The sequence below is a fragment of the Leptosomus discolor genome, chromosome 1, assembly GCF_034619465.1.
Source record: "Leptosomus discolor isolate bLepDis1 chromosome 1, bLepDis1.hap2, whole genome shotgun sequence".
In the NCBI taxonomy this organism is placed as follows: domain Eukaryota; kingdom Metazoa; phylum Chordata; class Aves; order Leptosomiformes; family Leptosomidae; genus Leptosomus; species Leptosomus discolor.
The window spans coordinates 146,673,125-146,686,793 of record NC_141391.1 but is presented as its reverse complement, the minus strand read 5'-3'; the positions used below and the strand labels follow the sequence as shown (position 1 = coordinate 146,686,793).

Here is a 13,669-nt window from a genome sequence, read left to right as displayed (position 1 = left end):
AGAGGGGGAAGAGGGCTGGGAAATTCTGTTTTCTAATCTGTTCGTTTCCTGACTCTTAATGTTCTGTAACTTCACAGCTGGTGATTGTATTTTTCTGTGGTTTGTGTTATTATGTGCTAAATACACTACCCCATGCCCTTCGGTGGGACCTGGGGCCTTAAGAATAAGGCCCTGATGTTGCATGGGCTTTCAGCCTGCACCCGATTCCACTCATGAAAAGAGAAATTTTCGGCATCCCAGGGGTGGGGGCCGGAGTCAGCCCCTAGCAGGCTGCGGATCCCGGCGGAGGAGCCCTACGGCGTGGGGGTGAGACGCGTTTAGAGGAAGGATGGAGGGGGTTTGGATGGAGCCACAGCCTAGAAATTCATAACGCTTCAAAAAACCGTAGCCTGCTGGCTTCGGGATTCCAGTTCGGGCTTCCCATTAAAACAACAGCAAAAATAGTAATAATCATTCATAAACATCCATCTTTCTGACTTTTTTACGGCCTCGTAATTGCCCCCTCTCTGACAGGCGGATTTATGCCTTGGCCGCCAGCGCCCGGTGGCGGGGAGCTCCGCCGCCCGGGTGGCACCGCCGGCTCCTGCGGGGCGGCACCGGGCGGGGGCGCGGGGGCGCACGGTGGGTACGTCCCTTCCGTCCCGTTCCCCCCCCCCCACCTCCGCGCCGGGGCGGCCAGGGCCGGTGCAGCCCTTCCCCGGCAGTCGGTGCGGTGGTTTTTAAAGTGGCAAACACCACCCCCCCGCCCCCTGGCAGCCTCCTGCTTCGTTATCGTCTCCAACCTCCCCCCACGGCTGCTCTTTTTTGGTTTCTTGGTCTGTTCGGGTTTGGGTTTGCTTCTGGGCTTTCGGCAGCCTTCTCTCCCGGCTGGGGGGAAAGCTCTCATCACTTGATTCTTCCGTGCAAAACTCAAGGACTATCCCAGCAGCGTTCAGGAGGGAAACGTTTTCCTTCTCTCTCTTCCTCTTTTTCTCTTCCCAAGCAGCCTCCCTTCAAGTCCCTCCCGCGGATCTCTCTCTCGCCCTCCCGGCGGGACTTCGCAACTTCTGCCTCCGGCTCCGCTGGCCTTTTTTTTTGCGTTTTTTTTATTTTTTTTTTTTTATTTTGGGGGGTGTGTGTGTGTGTGCTTGTTTTTCTTTGTTTGGTCATTTCTCCTTCCCCGCGGTGGCGGGGAAGGAGCCTCCCGGTCGCTGCGGACCGCGGGGTACTGCCGACAGAACGGCGGGCCAGGCGCGGACCCTCCGGCGGGCAGCGCCGCCCCCTCCCTCCCTCCGCCGGGAGCGCTTGCGAGAGAAATGATGGCCTAGAAATTAAGCAGCACTTCTGAAGTGGTACATCTGCCTCCCCCCGCCCGCCTCCCCCTTTCCTTACACTGTTTAGGATTTCCCCGCGTCTCTGCCTCTCCTGCACTTAAAATTTTTCTTTTAAATTTACTACGTGTCCCCCCCCCCGCCCTCGAAGCCCGAGGTGGTCGCGGAGGAGGCAAGGCGCTCCCCAGCCCTTCATGAGCAGCGCGGGGCGAGCGGGGAGGAGGCGAGCGGGGGGCGCGCTCGGCGCTCCGCAGGAAATGCCGGCGCTGCAGCGGGGAGCGCCCCCGGCCCGCCGCCCCCCGGTCGCCCGCCGCTGACGGCCGCCGGGGCGGGGGGGGTCGCTCCCGGCCCCTGCCCGGTTGCGAATAAGCCCCGGGGCAAGGGCCCGCGCTGCCGGGGGGTGCGCAGGGAGGCCCGTCGAGGCCATGGCCGGCGGCGAGGCGCAGAGCCCGGACTGTAGCGGGCGCTGCCCGGCGGCGGGGCGGCAGCCCGGCACCCCGCGGGGCGGCGGCAGGGCGGCGGCGGCGGGGGGGACGTCGGCCTCCCGGGCCGCGTTGCCGCCGCCGCTGCTGCTGCTGCTGCCGCCGCCGCGGGAGACCTGGCGCCGCCGGAAACTTTCCTCGGCGCTGTGCGCCGGCTGCCTCTCCGTGCTGCTGGCCCTGGTGGTGAGGCTGGTGCGGGGGGAGCGCGGCCGGGAGCTGGCGGCGGAAGGCGGCGCGGGGCCGCGGGGCTGGGGCTGGGGCTGGCTGCCCCCCGGCGCCGTGCCCCTGGGCCTGGCCGGCGCCTTCTTCGGAGCGGGCCGGTACCTGCTGCGCGGCGGCGTGCGGCCGCGGACGGCGGCGCTGCTGCTGGCCGCCTGCTGCGGGGGGGAAGCGGTGGCGCAGACGGCGCTGGCGGCGGGGGAGGATCACTTGCTCTCCCTCGCCGCCACGGGGGTGGTGCTGAGCTGCCTGGCCGCCGTGACATGGCTGGTGCTGAAGCTGAGGCAGGGCGTCCTCATGCTCGCCGTCACTAGCGCGGCCAGGACCACGTCCCTCGTCGCTTTGGAGAGGGTCCCGGCGTCCTGGCGGCCCTACCTGGCCTACCTGCTGGGGCTGCTGGGCATCCTCCTGGCCGGTTACGCCGACCGGCTCTGGCCCCCGCGGCGGGCCGCCCCGCTGGCGGAGCCTCCCGCCGCCCCCCCGGCCGCGGACGAAGCCCCGGTGCTCAGGCGGCGGCGGCGGTCCAGCTCCATGATCTCCCCCGAGATGTCGGGCGGCAGCAGCAAGACCCACCGGCGGACCTCGCTGCCCTGCATCCCCCGGGAGCAGGTAGGGCAGGGGCTGGGGACGGGGGGCGGAACCCGGGTCCCAAACTTTGCTGGCGGCGGGGTGGCGGGTGGGCTCCCGCCAGGGAGCTGTGCGCCGCCGGCCGCTTGCCGGTAAAGGGGCTGAGCGCGGTGCGGGCTTTCCCCGGCGCCGCGCGGCGCAGAGAGCCCCGGGCGGCTGCCCCGGGCCGGGGCTGGGGCCGGGGGAAGCGGGGCTCTCCGGACCCAGCGTGACTTGCCCCGGCTGCGGGCATCGGGGAGAGAGCTGGGGGGTTTCTTTTCTTTTACAGCCATCGCCGGCGCTTGCTTTTCTTAAGCCTGGCAGAAGGTTGAGGCGGGTGGTACCCGCTTGGCTCTCGGAGCTGGTGGGAACCTGCCCTCAGCACAGCCCTCAGGTGTCCCAGCATCACTTACGAGCCTTGCTTTTTCAAACCTGTAGTTTCCTGGAAAGGTAGCTGAGCCCTATTAAACTTGTTTTAAGCTTTAAAGGGGTGTGTGTGTGAGCCAAGCAGCTTGCCCCCGGTGGGAGAAGTCCCTTATCAGGGCGACAACGTGTCCTCTGAGGCTGGTCCGCCCAGCGCGGTGCTCATCTTTGCACTTTGCCTCCCCAAGGCTGTTCCTGTGCGCGTAATCAATAGCTCCCGCTCTGCTGTGGTTGTGGGAATCGGTACGAGGCACACGCGATTTATCTCAACTTTGTTTCCTTTAAGAGGTCGTGATTTGAATGGGTGAGTGAGAACTTGCTGTGCTACCAGCGGTGCGTCCTTCTAAATGCACACCTCAAATAAAAAAAAAAAAAAAAAAGGAAACAAGCAAACACCATTATCTTTACTGCACAGCTGTATAGAGTCCTGCCACGGACACAGGGGTCGGCTTAGTTTTGCGGTCAAAGTGTTTTCTCAGGTTTTTTGAGATTTAAGATTGCCCCACGACAGAACTGTTCGATGGATCGAGTGTAACTGCGCATATTGAAAATCAGTGCAACCGTCGCTGCGTGATGGAAAGGGAAACCTGGGCGAAAGTAACTGGCAAATGGTGTTAAACTTTTTTTTCCAATTAGTATTGAAAATAACTCTGTGCACTGTGGTCAACTGAAGTGTATTGCTGTACACCAAAGGTTTTCTTTCAGGTTGCTTTCTGGCTAAGCAGCTAAGTATTTCCCAAGTGATGGCATCTAACCATATGGTGTGGGTGGCTAGTTTGTTTCTGGAAATGGTTGATTACATCCCTTTGTGGTTGGTTATGACATTTTCTAGAAGAGGGCCTGACAACCTTGTATACTTGAGGCTTATTTTACAACAAATGTACTTATTTATTTAACGGTTTTGTTTAGATAAAATAAATATTTACCACAGTGTCTAGGCACATACAGTGTGAAAAAGTTGAAAGCTGACCCGGTTCTGGCTTTAATAGGAACTGAGAAGGGTGTAAGAATAATTTGTAAATACACTATCTAAGGAGTTAAAACTGTTTGTACTTACTTGATGACACTAGGCATTTCTGGTGGTTTCTTACAATAATAATTGTTAAGGTTTTAAACATATTTCCACTCACTTTCGCACTTCGAGTAAAAGCAGCTTTTTAGTTAATGTCTCTAAATGCACTCATTTGCAGATGGGGCTCACTAGTTTGTGATCACATCCTTCTCTTTCTTATGGAGGGAATTCAAACCATCTTTATATACCAGGATGTTAAACTGGTGATGGATAACAAGGTAGATTTTATTCCCCCCAGTGGTGCGTTCCTTGGGGACAGCCGTCAGCTTTGCCCCGAGCAATTCTCGCCTCTAAGCTGCGGAGCTGGACTGGAGTTAGCTGGCGACTGTTCAGTTTGCCCGCTGCAGGATTTTGGCAAATTTCTCTTTCTTTTGTTCTCACTCACTATTAATCAATAGTGAGATCTGGTATTGCTTGCGTCACTGCATGATTAGAAATGGATGACTACTTTCGAGTTGGGGGAGACTTGTTTTTTGTTTTTTGGTTTTTCTTTAATGCCCAGTGTGTCTGTGTGTGTGTAAGTCAACTTCCCTCCCTAAAATCTGTCTTCTTAAATAAATGTTAGCAAGATAGAAAAATTGAAAAGTTGAAACAAAGCTCTGTAAGGACCTTGAAGAAATGCTGGGACAAGTGGGACTCTCACAGCAAACAAAGTTTGTGTTTATAGCAAAAATCAGCTCCCTGTAGACTTAAAGAAACCATAGGTAAATGTTTCTCTTTTGGACAGTTTTTAAATATAACATGTTAAAAATAGAGATGAGGGCTCTATAAACAAAACCAGGCCTTCGCTCACCCCCTGTTTTTAAAAAGCATGCCCTGAATGTTACTGGTCCGAAAGATAGCTAGTTAACACATCTGGGAGCTGCCAATAATTTTCATCAGGATATGGATCTACTTTATTTCTTTGAAATACATGCTTTCATTTGGTGAGTAACATTAGGTGAAGTTTTAGAGATGTTCCCCATTGCCTCTTGTGTAATCTTTCCTATTGCTGAGAACTTAATTAAGCTTTTGTTTTTCCAGAGTGTGATTCCCCGCTGATCTGACTGTTTGTGATACGAGATTCTACAAAAGTCAGAGTTTCTGAATTTATTCTTTTTAGTCACATCTCAGTTGTTAATCTGATTTTTTTCCCTGATAGAGTACAGAATTGAATCTTATGTGGCCTTGTGATATAAAGGACAGTACCAGGAACTGCAAACCAAAATCACAGAGATATTAGCATATTTAAAATTAAAAGTATACTTCTGTTTAAGCTGCTCGTAAGAGTAGCTGAAAATGCCTATGTCACTAAATTATTGCTTCTGTATAAATGTCTCATCTTAGTTGCTGATCAGTTCCCAAAAGAATTTAAAAACTGTTTAATTAAAAAAAAGTTACAACCGAAATCAAGCAACTTTCTTTTGTTGCTACAAGTGCTCTTTACTAGTTTTTTGTTTAATTCTATTTTTTGTGGCTCATTTTCATATATGTTCTCTTTCTCAGCTTCAGCAAATTCTTTGGATTAAAGGCTTCCAGTTTGGCGTGTGTATAGATCTCGTTGAGAAATGTGTGCTTTGTAATAGCCTGATCCTGCTCCCAGCTGAGAGCGTTGTCTCCCTGTGATTTCATCAATGCCAGCTGAGGATGCTCAGCTCCTTGAGGGCTCACTCACCCAGATTTGAAAGAGGCTGCAGAGAGAAATTGTGAATGGATGGATAAGACAGTGAATGAATGAACAAATGCCTTTTTTTTTTTTTTTTTTTTTGGTGGTGGTGGTAAATGCATAAGTACTGCCAGGATGATGACACTTGGAGTTTCTTCTTCATGTTTTTGACAAACATTTTAGTTTTTCCTAAAAGTGCGGCGAGGAGGTTGGGGGCGGGGGGCGCGTGAGCCAGAAATGTGTGCTGTCTTGGTGTTTCCCATGAAAATATATAGCCCGTGTGTTCTGGAGCTTGTGCCTCTGATCTGTGAGTGTTAATCTCGAGATACAGCAGTCCAAAGGGATGACTTCATCTTGGTGGGTAAAATACTCCACAGTAGATAGTAGCTGGACAATTTTAAACCGTGCTAAAGACTCCCGATTTTGGTTTTAAAGCCTCGCTTGTTGTTTGTTTTGTTTGGGGGAAACGGGAAGCTTTCAGCTAAGCTGGATTTATTACAAGTGTGTGTTAAATGAGCTAGAGTGACTGCTGCAAGTAGTTCAATTTGCTTTGCCTTTTTAGATTTCTTTTTTCCCTTAAGCAGAAGGCTGTCACAGGTACAGCATACAGGTATGTGTGGTACTTTCTAGTTCCCAAACTGGTGGGTGGCACAACCCCGTATGAGAAGGCACTAGCGAGGTGCTGAGTCTTGCTCTGCTGAAAAGCCCTGGTCAATGCAGGAGGCAGCACCAGGACGGAGAAGTTCCTCCTGCAGCTCTGATGTCTCCAGCTGCCAGGCCAGCAGCTCCATGTGCAGTCTCCTGTCTGTGTCCTCTGGCTCCTGAGGCAGAGAGGTTTTCTGCCCATTTTCCTTCCTTCTTTCTCTTTACTCTTTTCCTCCTTCTGAGCAGCCGGAGAAGTAGAAAGCTGTTTGCCTCACTGAGGGTCTGTCACTTATTTTTAATTGGTTTGAGACTTGGTAGCTTTTCCGTGCTGCCACGTCTTTCCCTGCCTGTTTCTCCTTTTAAAAAGTTATTTTTTCAGATAAGTAACTTCGATTCCAGACTCCTCTCTCTTCCAGCAGCAGGGGGTTTTTTGCTTGGTTTGACCGTTTTTCATGGGGTTCTAGATGGTGACTCTGCCTGTTCCCAGTCTGTAGCCTGGGAAAGTTGTGAGCCAGGACCGTCGTTATCGCTGCCTGTCTGTGGAGTTGAGAAGACAACACAGTAACAGTTCACATGGTCAAAGATATCTCTTCAGTGATAAGATCTAAGAAACGGAGGAGAAAAAAAATATATTTGTTGGGTTTTTTTCAAGGGAAAATTAAGGCTTTATATGTTCTTCTCATTGTTCGACAGTGAGAGCTTTGTAAGTGCCAGGAATATGTTGCTTCTCCCCTTTTCCTGGCTCTCTATCGTTCTGTCCTAAAAAAAGGGCACATGTACCCTTATCTTGTAACCAATTTTTAATATGACGTATCCTGCCCTATGGCCTGAAAAAAGGGGATCTGCGTGCAACATACAGAGATTTAAAATTTTGGAGAGAAGGCAGATTAAATCTGAATATTGAACTTTATGTATGTTGAAGTTACGGTCTCTTATTAGACATGCAGTATTGTATACCGTATACCTCCTCTTGCTAATAAGCATTACTGAGCTGTAATTACTCTGATAAGATTTGCTGGCATTACCATTTAGGTCACTAGAAACCGAGGGATACTGAGGAGTTATGTCATCTGGTGACTTGCTGAAACACAACCGTGTAAAATATTTAAGTAAGGCTCCAGGAAAAATCACCCAGGGATTCCAGATGTAATACTTTATTTTCTTTTGCATGGCTTCATTTACGCAAACCCGCTCTACTTAGGTTTTTTTTTTTTTTCCTTCAGCCTCACAAAAATGTAAAAACTGCTGCTGAAACTCTCACGATTGGTTTAGAATCTATTTTTGACAATTGGTTAAATCAAGAAATGTATATTATGGCATATTGGCAAAAAAAGTAAAATACAGTGGTGACTTTCTGCTCTTTCTGCCTGAAGTGTGAAAATGCAAAGCTGGGGAACTGAAAGAAATCCTGTGTATGCTGGGTTGTCATGTTAATTAAATAAACAGACAGAACAGTGACCCTGTGTATGAAATGTGTTTTGAGAAGCTTGTTGGGGGTTGGAGGGGAAAAACAGTGACACATGATGTTTTGGATATTAACTGCGACATTTGTATGAATTTGTCCTGATCCGCTGTTACTGTGCTTGCGTTCCAACTCTTTTTTTTTGCAGGAGACCAAGACATAGCTCTGTTTTGCAAATTGAAGGAATATTGCTTGGACTTTTTTCTTTAATATATATGTAAAAAAAAAAAAAGTCCCGCCCTGGAACTGGAAAGGTTACTGAATTCTGCTGCCTGCAAACCGCAGGGCTCGGAATGAGGGTGAGCTGAATGCATCCTACATGGTTTGAGAGTAAAAAGAATGCTGCTGCATTTAAAGCTTTGAGCCAGTTGCTGTGATTTGCCTAGATAGTCTGAGAGAGGTACAGTTTATAGGATACCACTTGATGGATAAGGAAATAAATGTAAAGATTCAGATAACAAAGTGGAAGTCAGGTTTTTCTTTGTGCGCATTTTTTCTTCTCTGCTTGTTTTGAAAAAGTTTCTTGATGAATTACCAAACCCTTTCCTCAAAGTCTCTTCTGTGTTAGTCAGTGTCACTCAGAAGAAATGCCTCTCCTTTGGTCTATGTAGTGTTTCGGTGTTTTTTTTTTTTTTTTTTGGGGGGGGGGGCGATGGGGGAAGAGGTTGCCTTTTTTTTTTTTTTTTTTGTCTGTTTGGTGGGGGTTTATTTTTACAATTTCTTTTGCTCGAAGGCCTGCTGCACGTACAGTGGTAGCATCAGGAGTTCTCTGCACCAGGGTGATGATTTGAGAAGTAGCAAAAAAAAAAAAAAAAAAAAAAAAATTAAATGTGTTGTCTGTCCAAGTTTTTCACTTGCGGGGACTATCGGTGTTTTTCTTTCTGAGCTGCCGCTGGAGAGTGAACGAGACCGTGAGCAGCGGGAGGGCTGTACCCCTCCATCAAGCGTTCCCTTTTCCCAACGGAGGGTTTGAGCGGCTTTCCTTCGCCCTCCGGGGGGGTGGCTGCCGCTCTTACGAGCCCATTATCATCCTTATTATCACCGTTATACCCCAGCAGCGCCGCACGCACACACGCACCCCTCACCGCCCCCCTCCCGCCTGCCGGGGCCGGGGGCCGAGCGCGGGGGCGGGGCGGGCGGGCGGGCGCTGGCGGGGCCGGGCCCCTAGAGGGCACGAGCGCCCCTCCGCTGCGCCGGCGGAGCGGTTCGGCGCGGTAGCGGGCCAAATCTGTCCGTGGTGCTTAACGGAGCCCGGCGGTGGCGGTGGCGGTGGCAGTGCTGCTCTTCAGCGCTTTGCTCTGCGTCCTCCGCGGCGGTGACCGCCCGCCTCGGCCCGCCCGGCTGCGGGGGGCCCGGCTGCGGGGGGCCCGGCCGGAGCGCTCTGCCCTGGGCGGGGGCACCCGGCAGCCCTGCCGTGAGGGGGCGGCCGGGCAGTTCTGCGGTGCGCGGGGCTTCGGGCGGGCTGACACAGAGGTCGTTGGAAGAAGAGCAGGGGTAGGTTTTGGCCTTCGGAAAGCCGATTGCGAGTGTAATTGGAGGTCTGGGTGAGAAGGAGCTGCCTCCAGATCCGTCAGGAATCCAGCAAAGTACCTAAATCGCCCTTGCTTTATGTATTGTGGCACCCCATCCCTCTATTCGCATATATAACTATTTATAGGAGTGCAATAGCAGAATGTGCTGATGAAACAAATGGTCCTTCGTCACTGTGGAACACATGGGGCAGCTGGATGGTTCCCCAATGCTGCCGTAAGGGCTGCTGGGTGAAAAGTAAAATACTCAGCACAGGGACTATATTGGTTATAAGGGTTTGGCTGGTGAAATTACATTTTTAATTTTGGAACCTGTCAGGAAAAAGACTTTGTGTCAGCTGGCAGTGCTGGTCACCAAAAAAGCCTGTGTGCGTCTGGAGTATTGTAGTGAAATTAGATTAGTGAAGTCCCGGCATGGAGTGTTGTATTGAGGTTTTGTCAGCCAAAATGAATGGTTGGGGTCTACAGGTAGACCAAACCTCTGATCATCATCTAAGAAGAAACTGGAAAGATACATAAAAGTAGATCTGACTGGAGAGTACTGAATAGGTATTTTCCTTAAACTGAAAGAATAGAAATGAGTTTGGAAAAAAGACAAAACCACCCCCACCACCAAAACAAAAACCCTCAACCCCCCAACCCTTTAGTTTTAAACTGCTAGGAAGAAGTCTGGGTGTGTAAGACAGAAATATGCACCGGTCATGGAACATGGGTGTCGCAAGGTATGAGTGAAGCTATTTCTAAAATCTTTAGACATTTGTATTTATTATTTGTTGAAGTTTAGAGGTTTCTTATGCCAAACAGGTTGAGGTTTAGAAAAACTGGCTTTATTTTTTTAAAAAATCTGATACTAGTTAGGAAGAAATTTCCCAGTTGGTTACTCTTGGTATGCTTTAGTGACCAGACTATTTATCTGAAGCGTCTGCTGACCGGGACCTCTCACTGCATGACTGTGTTCGTATTTTTTACTACAATTAACTACTGAAAACAGTTAGGGAGAAGATGTTTATGAGCATCAATACAGCTAAAGGCTCTCCCTCTCCCCCTGCACGAGGCTGGAAAAATAGGAAACCTCCACGTTATCAGAACTAGCGCAGAGCATAGCTGAGGCCTCCTTCTAACGCCCCTAACCCACCAGTGAAATAAGCAGGGCTGAAGTGACTTGTTTGCATTTTGTGTTTTGTAGGTTGCTTAAGTTACCTTTGTTTTGTAGTAAGAATTTATGCTTTGGTTTGAATTTTAAAATAAACTAAAATTATATTCTGCATCATTACTTTTTTTTTTTTTTTTTTAAATGGGATTTTTGTACTCTGTAGGAGTGGTGCTTTTCAGATATACTCAGGATGCTTTTCTGATGGTTGCTGAACTGAGACGGACCCTGGTACAGTTTGAAAAGCAACCATTCCTCTTAGACTGGTTGGTCCTCTTAGAAATGTCTCAGCTTCATTAAAAGCTGTGTGAAACATGAATATGGTGATGTCTGCTGGAAAGCTGTGTCACTTGCTGTGTTTCGAGGTCAAGTCACTGATGGTTGTCGGATTTATTTTTTGTCTTAAAGAAGCTTGTTGTTTCTTTGAACAAGCTTGCAGACTGGTTTTCTTTGGGGAAATTATAGTAATGTGAGGGAACAATTATTACTAAACCTCAAACCTGAACATTACTTATTCTGAGCAGCATGCTTCTGACTGATGTTTGAGGAAATTTGTCTGTAAGCACGTTTTGTGAAATGAATTCCAGAAGGGGAAAGAATAGAGTGTTTGAATGCCGAAGGTTAACTGGTTTTTGGAGTATCGTGCTTCCAGCAGGTTGATGATACCTTGCTAGCATCTCTGTATGCTGGAGTTGCAGCCACGGCACCAGCAATAACCTAAGTTGTTCCTCACCGTGGAGTGCAGATAATTCTGCTAGTCCCTTGCACTTACTTTTGCTGTGCAGTTTTAAATAAAACAATGCATATTTCTGTTTAATGTCGTGGGGGATAGGCAGAACATTAATACGTTTGTTACCTGTGTTACATAAAAATACTGATCCTTAGCGAAAACGTACACCCCAAAATTGCCTTAAAATAGAATGTGGGGCCGCTGAAGAGGCCAGGGTGGCAGGCTGTCTGCCCTGTGGTGGCAATAAAGCCACTCAGGTGGCAGCCTCCAAAAGCACCCTCAGGAGCATTTCTGTTTGCTGTCTGACCAGCCATGGATGAAGGCACTTGGAAAGGGTGATGCATGGGTTGAGAAGCTACGTCCAAGCAATTTTTTCTCCACTTCTGTGAGCAGTAATCTAGATATGCTCACCCAAGCTTTTTGTTGCCTGCAGAGTAAAACTTGTGAAACCTTGTCTATGTTCATGTATTAAATCTCAGTTGAAATGACAGCTGTAGAAAGGTGCAGACCTCTGTGCAAAAGTGTAGATTAAAAAGGGCTGCGCAACCTTGTCTTATGTGCTGCCACCCTTGCCTCCGTTAATACAGTTTCAAGTGCTTTTATTATATGATTCTTGCTTCCTTGCTTTCTTGCTTTCTTTTTCTATTGTAGCCTGTTAAAGCTCACCAGCTAACAGATCTAACTTGGGTTTCCTTGCAGAGGAGACTATGCTGCTTCATTTTTACCACATACCCTCCCCCCCCCCCCCCCCAATGCAGACAGGGCTATTCCTATATTGGCAATACGGAAATCCTTCCCCTGATAACTCGCTTGGTTAGTGGCAAAAAAGTGTTGGATGCTGATACAGTTCTCAGGTGCATTTCTATTCAGTTTTACTGGTGATGCCAACCACAGGTTACTCTTGATAAGATTTGATCACTGTATTTTGGGTTGATAAGGAATTTAGGTGTGTTTGGGTGCGTTTGTAACTGCAAGATAACTGATAAGTTATTTTACATGCGGCAAGAGCTTTAGTTTGAGTCTGTCAGTGGGTTTGTTACAGGAATACTTGTGCTGAGACATAGCTCTGCATCTTACTCTTGTGAGACAATGAATACCTTTAACTTCTGCTGGAGGTTGTTCAGTGATATTTTAAATCTTGTGCAAGTCAAGGTTTGTTAAAAATGCTATTTTTCTTATTTTTTTTGGTAGTGATTACTGACTCTCCTCCCTGCCTCCACTGACTTCACTGGGGATTGAGAGTGCTCATTCCTCCCAGGGTGACAGGATGATCCTTTCAGTTCAATCATTAGTGCAGGAGCAGGGTGTGCTCCCATACACAAATCTGCAGAGAGCGTTTTTTTTTTTTATTATTTAACAGCTAACCATCCTCTTTCTTATTTTAAAGAAAGTAATTAAGAGGTAATGTTTGTTGTGCTGCTTGAAATGTGACTTGAGTTGTTGTAGAATGTTTTTATAGGTGTGTGTGCACACACATATACATATATCTTTATATATCCATATCCCTGTGTATGTGTACGTATATGCACACTCGAATTAGTGTTGTGTATCCTAGAGGGACAGAATTCTTTGTTTGACTGTTACAGCGCAGTCTGCAGCCCGAGTTACATATGACACTGTTCTTCCTGGATATTTAGTAATATTTTCTGATGTCTCCACAGGCAGGCATGTTTCTTAATATACCAGCCTCTGTAGCCGCTGCTTGACTTTTGATTTGTTATAATCTTAATCTTTCTTTTTCTTTCTTGACTTGCCCGTGCATGCCAAGTTTTAAAAAAACGTTCTTCTTTTACTTGTAAATACTTGAGTAGTGATTTTGATCAACAAATAAATACTTGTGTCTTACAAATGCATGCGTTCCAATATTCAAACTGGAGCTTGGTGCTACAGCTCCATTCTGGAGGTGCAAAGCCATACAGGTGCTTTACATGGTATCTCTGGTGTCTAGACTGACTTGCCGCTGGCTTTAGCTGTGACGTGGAGCTCGGGTCTGGCTGAGCAGGAAGAGGTGATAAGGTTCCTGTGCTGGTGTCGTTCTCAGGGGCATAAATGGGGGTTTGTTCAGCGTGGGGCTCTGGCTGGGTAGAATTATGATAAGACCAGTTGAAATAAATAGACGATTTGACTTTTTACAGATAAGAGTGATGAGCTTTAGCTCTGTTATGTGTAATGGATATGTTAGTGCTGTTATGTACCTGTTCTCAGGGAAGCTGTGGACTAGTTAGTATTTGTTATTTATTAGGACCATTCTGGAAATCTATTTATTATGGCAGTTCCCATAAATTCGCTGAATTTCTGTTGATTCTGAATTCTGTACGAGGTGAAATGTTGCAACATAATTCATGTGTCATTACTGAGGATTTTTTTTCAAGACCAGCTTCATTCATATGCAAGTG

At 48.2% G+C, this 13,669-nt stretch overlaps 1 protein-coding gene across 1 annotated transcript in view; it reads left to right on the top strand.

Moving 5' to 3' along the window:
• The first annotated feature begins 1,735 nt into the window (after positions 1 to 1,735).
• The window catches only part of PDE3A (phosphodiesterase 3A), a 253,910-nt gene continuing 241,976 nt past the window's right edge, over positions 1,736 to 13,669 (top strand). The window contains exon 1 of the mRNA XM_086466846.1: positions 1,736 to 2,620. Within this exon, the coding sequence (XP_086322972.1) occupies positions 1,736 to 2,620 (885 nt within the window). The remainder of the gene's footprint in view (positions 2,621 to 13,669) is intronic.